This window comes from Cannabis sativa, chromosome 2, assembly GCF_029168945.1.
Source record: "Cannabis sativa cultivar Pink pepper isolate KNU-18-1 chromosome 2, ASM2916894v1, whole genome shotgun sequence".
Lineage (NCBI taxonomy): Eukaryota > Viridiplantae > Streptophyta > Magnoliopsida > Rosales > Cannabaceae > Cannabis > Cannabis sativa.
Window position 1 is genome coordinate 69,933,765 of NC_083602.1, and position 13,102 is coordinate 69,946,866.

Here is a 13,102-nt window from a genome sequence, read left to right on the forward strand (position 1 = left end):
ATAACCTACTTGTCACATAAGTCATGTGAATACTCTCGCTTCACATAGAACATCGATTATCCAATTTTAGCATTCTCAATTCTCACTTTTCAGATTTCGAATTGAGATCATAAAGCATGCACAAGGTGATCAATCTTAAACATGAAATTAAGCACAAACAAAGATAATTTCACAAACAAGAATGGAGGAATGGCAACTATGCATTAACTAGGCAAGAACATTAAACAACATTCATCATCCTCCCTAAATGGGAAATTTAATTCAGAAATAATTCCATAACCATTCCTATGACAATATTCAACATAAATAAATTAAAGAGGAATAAAGAAAGAAACTGTTGGTGGATGAATTCTGGATCTTCACTTTGAATCACTCTGCTCTTCCTGCTGCCTTCTGCTGTGTAGTAGGTCTCCAAATTTCTTTTCTTGACTTCCAATGGCAATTTTCTATTTATAAGTGATTTTTAGGGTTCGTCGGACAATTTTACCCCTGGGCCGTACGGGATCTCGCCGCGGCCAGATAGACACCAAAAATCCTGCTTCTGTAATTTTTATATGGCCGCAGCGAGGGTGTATCTCGCCGCGGCGACTGGAGCCTCAAAAACTCTGGGTTCTGCCTTCATGATCTAGCCGCGGCCACACTAATCTAGTCACGGCCAGAAGTGCATTCACGCCTCAAATAGGTGTTTTTCTTGGCTCAGCTCGTCTTTTCTTGGACTTTTGCATCCTGAGACCTCTATTATTCCAAAGAACTTGAAAACATAGAAAACAAGCATAATTCCGTCTTAAAACAGTGAAAAGCGAACATAAAATGGATCCAAAATATAGGCTAAAAATAGCCTAACAATAATACTCTTGAGATCGAACCTAATCATATCAGGATTAAGATCATTTGATCTAGGATCAACTAGGTGATATTGAATTGAATAGATATTACGGTAAATTTTAACATCTCTAATCAAAGTTCAATATCGGTCCCTTCCGATGTATACTCCATACATCCGATACTAGTAAACTTTGCCAATGCCCTGGAAAGGACATACCACTTATCCAAGGTGTAAGAATACCTATCGCTGATTATCATGCCAGTCTAAATCCAGTGAACTGACAAATCAAGGAATTAAACTTTCGAACATATTATCAAGATTATATTCCACTGTGTTGACAATACTGTAATCATTAACAAATACATATGTTCTGGACTTAATAGAATTTATATAAATATAATCATGAAATAAATCATGTGAACCATGCAACATAAAATGTTATTTTTGATCTTTATTAGTAAATCTGATTATATTGAAATGGGTTTTATTTAGGGCACAAAACACAACAAACTCCCACTTGCACTAATATAAAACAAAAAATGCATTTCAAATAATCTCAACACCTTGATAGACAAATCAAGTGCAGTATGTAGTATACTCTCCGTAATCGGATCTGACAGGTTGTACTAAACACAACCTTTCCTCCACCATTACATCTCCTTAATCACAAAATCCTTGATATTGTGAAATTCCTCTCTATATGTCTACTCTCTTGGGATACTGGATTCTATACTTTTGGAAACTACTTTTAGGTTAATCAGGAAGTAACACTAGTAGTTAATAAATGTTGGAACAGTGCCAAAAATATATAGAACTTTCCTTAGACTGAATAAGTACCTTTCCTGCAACTTTAACATTCAGTCTCTCTCTGGTAGACTTAGAGACTTCAGATAGGTTTTTACACTTCTCCAAAATCACTACTCCACCCCCAAAGTAATCACCATCTCATCAGTAGACCTTCTAGCACTAAGGCAAGTCTAGAAATTTGGTGTGGTATAGTCTAAGAGTATTAAATAGACCCTTATCGACTAACATATAATTCCTCTTCTTGATCTTAAGATTTACTTGATTGTCTTCCAATGTTCCTTTCTTGGATTAATCTGATACCTACTCATTACTCCCACTCAACGGCAGGTGTCTCGTCTAAGGCATACTAAAGCATATCTGAGACCTCTCACTGTTGATTCAAGGAATTCTTTCATGGCTTTATCTTTTCTGGAATTGTTGCGACTTTTCCTTAGATAAATCAAATCTATGTCTAGAAGTCAAGAAGCTTCTATAGATTGCCATTAGAAAAGAAAATGCTTCAGCATCTTACTAAAGTAAGTTGCTTGCACTAGAGTAAGTAAATTACCAGGTATACCACAAGCCATAGGTTTAGATAACTCAAACCTATAATACTAGGAACAGGAAGTTTTGTTAAGTCCATTGAATAGACATATTAATGAAAATTTCTTTTCATGTCCTTGTAATAGAAAACTTTAGGTTACTCCATGTGAATGGATTAAACCATAGTTCTCCTAGCTTTTCTTCTTAGTTTCTTATTTTGACAATCCATTACTTGTTTAAACTCACAATGGATTTTAATCACTAGTGTCTTCCAAGTCATAATAGGGTGAGTTCCTTGAAACTCTCCCACTACGAAAAAGTACCGTGAATTTTGTCTAAGAAAACTAAATGGTATTGAAATCTTTGGTTGTGTCAAGACAACAGAGGCAGTGGGACCATCTTATAAAGAATAAGATGATAGAACACTTTTGGAATCAAGAAAAATATCTCCTTTATTTGCTACTTTGTTTTCAGACTTAGTCATTTTCTTAGAAAAGTTGTATTTGTTTAAACAAACACTTTCTTATCTAATGACTATGGGATGGTCCACCTCTAATCACTTAGAATAGCTAACAAACATGCAAACCATGGTTAACAGTTCTAGCTTTTCTTAAGATTCCAATTAGGTCATCCATGAATCTAGTAATGGTTTACGCTAAGTACACAACCATTGCATCATTCTGAAATTTTCCTATCACTAGGGTATATCCCTAGAAGAAATTAGGCAACTACTAGTAACTAATCATCAATATGCAAATCAAATTTCTGGGGAGGTAAGTTTGGATATAATTTAAAAATCAACTTAATGATCTTTGAACTGCATATCTACTAACTATTTCTCCACCCCTATCAGTTCGCAAGAGCTTTAACCACTTACCTTAATTGTTTTCACCATTGCTAGAAATTCATGAAATTTTTCAAACATTTCAAATTTCTTTTGCATAAGGTAAAATCTAGAGTTGTTACATCAAAGAGTTGTTAGAATAGTGCAAGTGGATCCTGGTCACAGAATACTAAACTCATATTCCATACTAACATACAGTATGAATCCATTGATAGAAAAATTGTTATTAAATTATACCAAATATACTTGAGTGTTCTTCTATCTTGGACCACCACTACTAATCTAACTCTAAGTCTGATTTGCCTAAAGCAAGCATATACAAGTAGCAGATTTCTAAGATTGAGGATTTATATTATTTCGGGATAGAATTTCGGGAATATAACCATATGCGCCATTCAATTTCTTAAGAGAAAATAGAATGACATTGTATGATTTATAAACCATTTATCCAATGATATATTATTGAGCTAATTTGAAATGAATAAGCTGAGAGGAATAAGGATATTTCAAATTTAAATAAGAATCCAACGATGATCTGATTAGCGAGAGTCAAAGTTATTCTTATTTATATAATCTTCTTGATTCATATTGTAAATACTAGTCTAAGGTGTCATTAATTGATGAACAGCTAGATGTTGCATTTACAATATTTATCTATCGAGATCTAACACTATTATGTTTGTCTAATGGTTGACAATCCATTAGGGATTTATCCCATTAGAACAACAAACCAAGTTAGACCAACAATGAAGATTCGAAATTAAACTACAATTAATAACAGAAAATAACATGGTTCAATATAAATTCACACACAATTCAGAAATTATTAAACATATAGCAAGTAGGAATGACAAGCGAAAATACTAAAATATACAATCCTAAATAATTTTCAAGGTCATTTAAAATGATAAACATTCTAGCAACCTTTTATTCGATCAAGATCAAAATCCAGCATTGTCCTGTTTAGGCAAGAGTTAAGGCCATTCTATCTTATGAGCTTCCACCATTGTTTCATACTGTTGCAAGTCTATTAAAGTCGCCACCATTAGGGTGATTTATACTAAAATAAACACTTACAAATAATACTTATCTTTCGAAATTCTACGGCATTAAATTGCTAATGAACGTTCCTCCATTAGGGAGGATTACTCACTAAAACAAGAACTATGTAGAACCAACAATGGAGATCGAATGTCCTAATAATAAAGCTCATTATTTAAAGTGTATTTTCTTCTAATATTTATTTTAAATATATATTTATTTAAGTAAAATTTCCAATCTAGAATAAAATTCTAAATATAAATTTTAATTTAATATTTATAAAATTATACTTAGATGGATATGAAAATAAAATGAATTATTTCCATCTTAGTAATAATTTCCAATAAATATTTAGAAAATTATTCAATTTAAGTTGTAACAAAATTAATTTAAATTAATTTACAACTCAAATTTAATTTTCTATAAATATATATTCCATTTCGAAAAATTAAAGTATTTAAGAATACAATTTTCGAAAAAAACAACTTTAAAATAAAATAAAAATAAATCCTGGAAAAATTATTCTAATTTTATGTTATAATTTTCCTATTTAATTCAATTTTAAAGAAAATTTTTAAATATTTAAGTATCATGATGAAAATCAACTTAAACATTAATTTTCTATTTAATTAAATACACTAGAAAAATACTTCAAGCAAAACAGATAATATCTATCTAGACTTTCATTGACTAATTAATTCATTTTCTAATTACAATATATTTTAGTTCATTTATTTTAATTAATCATTAAATGAAAAAAAATCATTGATTTAAGTTAGTCCAAAATTAAAATAAATAATTTTCAACTTTAATCTATATTTTAAATAAAATTCAAAATTTTTCGGCATTTAAGAAATGCAATTTCGAAATATAAAAAAATAAAATAAAATAAAATATATTTTGAAAATTATTCAAATTTAAGTTATTCTGAAATAAGATTTCAAACTTAAAATAATTTTCTATTTAATTAAATATCATGAAAATAATAATATTTAAGTATCAAGAATGAAATCAACTTAAATATTTAATTTTCAATTTAATTAAATGTATTAAATATAAGAATTAAATAATTAAGTATAAAAGAAACTTAATTATTAATTCTAATTTAATACTATGAAAAATATTCTATAATTAGGTTGGTCCAAAATTAATTAAAATAAATAATTAATTTATAACTTAAAATATTTTCCTAATTAAATATTAGAAAATATAATTAGTATTAGAAATAACTATCTAGAGTATATTTCAATTAACTAAGTATTTTTCTAAAATTTGAAAAAAATATCTAATTTAAGTTGTTATAGAAAAATCTAAAATATCCAACTTAAATATTTTTCAAATAAAATTTAATTAAATATCAAAATTAAGTTGTAACCACTTAATTTGAAAAGATTCCATTTTAAGTTGAAAAAATATTTTAAGAATCTTCAATAACCAATTCCTAGAATTTTTCAACTTAATTTTGAAATTCAAAAGATATTCAAATTTAGGTTGATAAATAAAATTAGTTAGAAATCACTAATTTACAACTTAAATAGGAATATTGAATGAAATAAGCTTCAAAAAGAATCTAGTTAGTTATAATTCTATATTTAATTAAATACAAGAAAAATACATATAGTTTATCTAGAAATAATTTCATTAAACGAAGTGTGTTTTTCTTAAATTAATTTGAAAATATACGAATGAAAAATAATTAAACTTACTTTGAAATTAATTATGTTGCCAATCAATTTTATTAGGTTAAACAAATTTAATTAACCTAGTACAGTTATCCAAATAAGGCAAATGGACCTTCACAGTTGGGGTTGTTCATGTGAGGGGGAGCTAGGTTCAGTATGTCGTACCCACTTCTATTGGCCCCCAACTCTCACACAAGGCCCAAAAGAGAGGAATTTAACCTTAAAATAAATAACTGTTATTAATTGAATAGGTCCAAAAACTAAATGGACCTAAATAAAATCTATCAGGGTGTGACATTTTATTTAGCAACAACCTAGATGCATCTATAATAAAATAAACATATAGGCTCACACAGGCACACAGATTTGGATGGACCCTATCATGTTTCTAGGTCATACACAGATGAAAGAAGAATGTAAAATTTACCTGTTACAAATTATTTACTTGACCTATTGACAACTGAACCATGGGTTCAAATCAAATCATTGGATCTGTCAACAAGTTAACCATGACAATTTAGATCAAGCAATAATAGGTTTTATAAAACTTACAAATAAGCTAAAACACATACTCCTGCAACAAGTTGAATTGGATAGTTGGATGTAGGATTTATTTAATTTTAAATTAATTGATTTAAAAAAATTCGAAAATAATAAATAAATAAAAAAATATTTTTTTTTTTGGGTTTTAAATAAATTTAAATAAAATAAATTAATATTTAAAATTAAACCTACAAATTTTGAAAAAAAATAGGTTTCAACTAACCTAAATATCTTTTCAAAAAATATTTGGAAACTATCTTTTAAATTTCATGTTATTTTATAAATTAAATGTTCAATAAAATAAAAAATGATATTTAAATATCCTTTTCTGATTTTATAATTTAATTTAAAAAATAAAAATACCAAAATTTAAAAGTTAGCAAAATATCTTATTTCTATTCAAAAATATCATGATTATAGTAATCTTATTTTAAATTTAAATAAGGTCAAATAATTTTAAAAATAGAATAATTTAAAAAATATATATATATATCTGACCTTAAATTTAAAAATAACATAAAATAATCAAATTTTAAAAATAAGATAGAAAATTAAGCAAAAGATAGATTTTTACCTATTTTCAAGTTCAAATTACACTAATATCTTAAATTAATTTTAAAAAAATGCAATTAATTTATTTCTGATAATTAGATTTGAAATATGAAAAGTAAAAATCAAAATACAAAACTATACAAAAAAACGAAAGTTAATTTCATGAAATAGCATGAAAAATCAAAGAAAATCGAAAAAACTGTGAGCTGTACGGATGGTATGCAGTTGCATACACATCCGCGGGTGTCACCAGGTGAGCAGCCGAGAAATCTCGGCGCCAGGAGGTCCTTGCATGATTTCTGTGCACGCAGGAGAGGGATTCAGACATCCCAGGGCGTGTTCCTCAGTCAACACCTTGTCCGAACACGCACTTGACCGAGGGAATGGGTCATCCACGCGCGTGGGTGGAGGTGATCATCCTATCTTTTTTCAAAACTTCAAAAAATCATAACTAATTCAAATAACATCGAAATTAAGTTCTGTAAAAAATTAAATTGCTTAATTTTTTCCAAACTATCCAATAAAAATTATTCTAGAAAGAAAATTCAATTATTTTTCACAAAATTTCACAAGCATCAATCAATCATCATATAACACACAGATCAACATGAAATTATCCAAATTTACACATATCATCGTTTTAATTCATATTTCATGAAAGTAAATCATTACCACGGCTCTGAGGCCAGTCGTTGGAAATATTTTACCAGGATCTAGATTTACTAACAAGTATGTTTCATTAACATCGTTATATGAATTCTAAAACAATGAAATAAACACATAAGGGTTTAAGAAAACCTTACATTGGGTGCAGCGGAATATAATGACTCTTTCTGTTCAGATCTCTAGCCCTTGATTCCTTTCTGTAGCAGAGCATCACCAAGATCTGAACCTGGATCTCTTTCTCTCCTTCCTTAATGCTGAATCTCCTTCTTGTTGATTCGATTCTTCACAATCTTCCACACTATGATTGAGATACCACTTGATGTGTGTGGGCACTCACTCATTCACTCAAGGCTGAATAAAATTTAAGAAGAAAAGAGAAGAAGAAGTGTCGGCTAGGGTAAATAGAAAGAGGCTCAATTTTCATCTGACAGAGTTAAGTGTGAATGTGAGCCATCACTATCTATTTATAGGTAACCACCTAGGTTTAGGTTAGAATTATTTGGCATTAAAATAATAGAAAAATAAATGGTAATTGTTTAGTGTGGCCGGCCATAGGATGTGGATTGGGCCCCACTTTGCAATTTTGCCATTTTGTCATTTTTCCATCCCATTTTCTCAAAAACACAAATTTAATTTTCCAATTTAACCACTTAAATGCCAATTCTAATTATTTAATAACTAAAAATTAATTATTAAATAATATTGCCATTTAATATATTTATTAATTAGACATATAAAGTCTCTGAATTAATAAATAAAACCTAGAATCTCTTTTCTTCACAATTTTGCCCTTGCTTAGTGAAAATTCATAAACTAGACATAATCTAACTTTAGAATTATAATTGATAATTAATTAAAATCAATTAACTGAGTCTTACAAGTAGTATAGTCTCAACTAGTATGGGGACCATGGGCCTATATAACCGAGCTTCCAATAAGCCGAACCGAACTTACTAAGTAAATTCCCTAACTTATTAATTCTATGTTGAATCCACTCTTAGAACTTGGAATTGCACTCTCAGTTATATAGAACGCTCTATATGTTCCACGATATAGATACGCTATTAATTATCCATTGTTATAATCCTAATTTGATCAATGATCCTCTAATAGATGATCTACATAATATAGGGATTAAATTACTGTTACACCCTTCAATGTATTTTATCCTTAAAACACTTAGCTCCGTATAAATGATATTTCAGCGAAGTGAAATGAGTACTAAACCATTTATCTCTGTTTAGCCAAGCTCAAAGGATATCATCGTTTCACTTCTAAATACCTATAGAAGTTATAGATTCCATATTTATGTTAGCGCTCCCACTCAATTATACTATCATGTTCCCAAAATGTACGTATCACCCTGACCGAAAAGTAGGCTTAACTAACAAATCAAAGAACATGTATAATACTCTTGAGATCGAACCTAATCATATCAAGATTAAGATCATTTGATCTAGGATCAACTAGGTGATATTGAATTGAATAGATATTACGGTAAATTTTAACATCTCTAATCAAAGTTCAATATCGGTCCCTTCCGATGTATACTCCATACATCCGATACTGGTAAACTTTGCCAATGCCCTGGAAAGGACATACCACTTATCCAAGGTGTAAGAATACCTATCGCTGATTATCATGCCAGTCTAAATCCAGTGAACTGACAAATAAAGGAATTAAACTTTCATACATATTATCAAGATTATATTCCACTGTGCTAACAACACTGTAATCATTAACAAATACATGTGTTCTGGACTTAATAGAATTTATACATTAAATATAATCATGAAATAAATCATGTGAACCATGCAACATAAAATGTTATTTCTGATCTTTATTAGTAAATCTGATTATATTGAAATGGGTTTTATTTAGGGCACATAACCCAATAGGGACCACAGATCCGGTCGCTCACCTAAACAACTTTAATAACATCATGCGAGCCAGAAATGTTACAAATAACTTACGTTTTTTTTATTCCCTACCTCGCTAACTGGGGCAGCGAGCAGCTGGTTCAACAAATTCAACCATCACTCAATTACTTCTTGGGAACAACTATCTAAAGAGTTCAAGAAGCTATTTCAGGCAACGAGAGATAGACGACCTAAAGCGTCTTCCATTACTAACATAAAGCAGCAACCGTACGAGACACTTAAGGCCTGCTTAAGTCGTTTCAGTACGGCCACTGCAAGAGTTATAAACTTGAAAGACAATATCTAGCTTACTGCTCTTCAAGCAGGGATCATGACTGATCTCTCAACGGCTGGAGGCAAACTGTGGGATGATTTACAGGATCGCCTAGTGAAAAACATCAGCGAGTTCAATGAGAGAGCTCAGCTGTTTATTCAAAATGAAGAAGCAAGGAAAGAGATGAAGTTGTTAAAGACAGGCTCGGGAGGTAAACCCTGCACTGTCTCGACAAAGGCTGACAATCCAGGAGGCTCTAGTACAGCGAGGAAAGATGACTCTAAGGAATCAACCAAAGACAATGACAAACTAAAATAGCAACTAATAAGTTTTTTGAGGGCAAACCAAGATCAGTCACTTGGAGCCATTTAGATATGATAGGGATTGACCCTAAAATTATTTGTCACCACTTGAATATCGACCCAAATTACCCAGCCAAGAGACAAAAGAGACAACCCTTGGATTCTGAAAGAGAAGGGGCACTCAAGCAGGAAGTGGATAAGTTGTTGATTAATGACTTTATACGCGACGCCTTTTATCCCTTGTGATATCCAACCCTGTCCTTGTCCCAAAACAAAACAAAATTTGGAGAACTTGTATCGACTTTTTAGATTTAAACAAGGCGTGTCGAAAGGATTACTTTCCACTACCAAGGATCGACTAGTTAGTGGATGCTACTGCTAGACACAAGCTTATGACGTTCATGGACGCATATTCTGGATATAATTAGATTAAAATGAATGTCCCTGATCAAGAGCATACAAGCTTCGTAACCAACATGGGACTTTATTATTATAAAGTCAGGCCTTTTGGTTTGAAAAATGCTGGGGCAACGTATCATCGACTAGTAAATGAAATGTTTGCAAGACAGATAGGAAGAAATATGGAGGTCTTCGTCGATGATATGTTGGTGAAGTCGATAAAAAGTGAAGATCACACAAAAGCCTCGCAAAGTGCTTCGAGATACTGAAAAAGTACAATATGAAACTCAACCGGAAGAAGTGTTCCTTTGGAGTCGCCTCAGGAAAAATTTTGGATTCATAGTCAACGCGAGGGGCATTGAGGCAAATCTTGAAAAAATTAAGACTTTGATAGAAATGCCATCACCAACAAAGCCAAATGAATTATAGGCCTTAACAAGAAGAATGGCAGCTCTTAGCAGATTCATCTCGATATCAACTGATAATTGCCTACCATTCTTCAATGTATTGCGAGGAAACAAAATGTTCGAATGGAAAAATGAGTGCAAGGAAGCCTTTAAAAGCATAAAGAGGCACTTGTCAACACCTCCAGTTTTGGCTAAACCAATAACTGGAGAAACTTTATTCCTCTACTTGGCTGTCTTAGAAAATGCAATTAGCGCAGCATTAGTGCGAGAAGAGGGAAAGCACCAGCAACCTGTTTACTATGTTAGTAAAAGGTTACTGGGGGCAGAATCAAGATATCCACCTCTTGAAAAACTTGCCCTAAGCCTAATTCATGCATCTTGCAAATTCAGGCCCTACTTCCAGACACATCCGATAAGGGTGTTAGCTGATCAACCCCTGAGACAAGTTTTGTCAAAACCAGATGGCTCTAGAAGATTGATAAAATGGTCCATCGAGCTGGGGCAGTTAGGCACAACTTATCACCCAAGAACATCCATCAAGGGCAAGGCTTTGGCCGATTTCCTGATAGAAGGAATAATTCCAAATGAAAATCCAATCACCTTGCGAGACACAGACACTTGGAAGTTGTACGTGGATGGAGCATCTAATGAACATGGCTCGGGTGCAAGGGTGATATTGATCTCGCCAAAAGGCTTTAAGTTTCACTATGCCTTAAGATTTCAATTTGACACTTCAAACAATGAGGATGAGTATGAAGCCTTGATAGCTTGTTTGAGAATAACGGAAGTTTTAAAAGTCAAGAATCTGTGTGTTACAGTGACTCGCAGTTAATTGTAAATCAAGTCCTAGTCAAATACCAGGCAAAGGGCTTAAAATGGAAAAATACCTAGAGAAGGTTCGGAAGAACTTGGAAAAGTTTGATTATTTTAAAATCGAAAAAATTCCAAGAGAACAAAACTCTAATGTCGATGCCCTGGCAAAACTGGCCTCGTAGAACGAACTTGATGAATTGAAATTGGTACGGGTGGAGTATTAGACGAGCCAAGTATATGTGAAGAGGAAGAAGTTGAGATGATTGACAGCTTGCCTACTTCGATGACACCCATAGTCAACTATCTTCTCAACAGGCAACTTCCAGCTAACAAAAATGAGGCACGAAATCTCTTGTATTCAGTGCCTCACTACACGATAGTAGAAGGCAAATTGTATCGAATGGGCTATTCAATGCCTCTCCTACAGTGTGTTCTCCCCACAGAAGCAAATGAGATTATCAAAGAAATCCATGAAGGCTTTTGTGGAGACCATGCAAGTTGGCAAGGCTTATCATAGAAAATAATTCGACAAGGATATTACTGGCCAACTATAAATAAAGACACACACGAATTTGTCAAAAAATGCGATAAATGTCAAAGGTTTTTGCATATACCTCGCGTACCACAAACATAATTAAAAATGATGATCTCGCCATACCCTTTTGCAATATGGGGTATTGATTTGATTGGGGCGTTTCCCACAGGGCGAGGAGGAGCAAAATACGCAGTAGTGGCAGTCGACTTCTTCACAAATTGGACAGAGGCTGAACTTGTCGTTTCCATAACCTGCAAGAAAGTTCTCGACTTTGTCGTCAAGAGCATAATTTGTAAATTTGGAATACCCATTAAGATAGTATCTAATAATGGAACTCTGTTCGATGGTGATTTATTCACTGAATTCTGCGAGAGGAACAAGATTATTAAGAGCTTCTCGTCAGTATCAAGGCCTCAAGCAAATAGGCAAGTAGAAGTTGTTAATAAAACCTTGAAAGATACTATCAAAAAGAACTTGAACGCTGCTAAAGGTAGATGCATAGACGAGCTACCATAGGTACTTTGGGCTCACAGAACGACTGAGAAAACAGTAACAGGGTACACTCCGTTCTCGCTGGCATTTGGCTCAGAAGCAATGCTGCCAGTAGAAGTCAATATTGCGATGCACAGAAGAGATTTCTATAATCAAGGAGAAAACCAAGAACTCTTGAAATTTTCCTTGGATATACTTGAAGAAAAACGTACCGAGTCGTAAATTACTAATGTAGTATACCAACACCAACTTACACGATATTTCAACAAGAAAGTTAAGAAAGGGCTCTTTAACATCGGTGACTTGGTGCTAAGACGAGTATTTACAAACACGAGAGACGCATTTGTGGGAGTATTTAACCCAAACTGGGAAGGTCCTTATGTGATTGAAGTAATAGTTGGAACTGGGGTTTATAAATTAGCTGAGCTTAACAGCTCACTAATAAAGAACCACTAGAATGTTGAACGTTTGTGACCCT

General features: G+C 32.2%; 1 protein-coding gene across 1 annotated transcript; it reads left to right on the forward strand.

Moving 5' to 3' along the window:
• Window positions 1-10,821: 10,821 nt before the first annotated feature.
• Window positions 10,822-12,648, forward strand: LOC133034475 (uncharacterized). The gene is made up of 3 exons (XM_061109566.1): window positions 10,822-11,454; window positions 12,025-12,094; window positions 12,302-12,648. Exons 1-3 carry the CDS (start codon window positions 10,822-10,824, stop codon window positions 12,646-12,648), a joined length of 1,050 nt encoding a protein of 349 aa, XP_060965549.1.
• The last annotated feature ends 454 nt before the right edge of the window (window positions 12,649-13,102 follow it).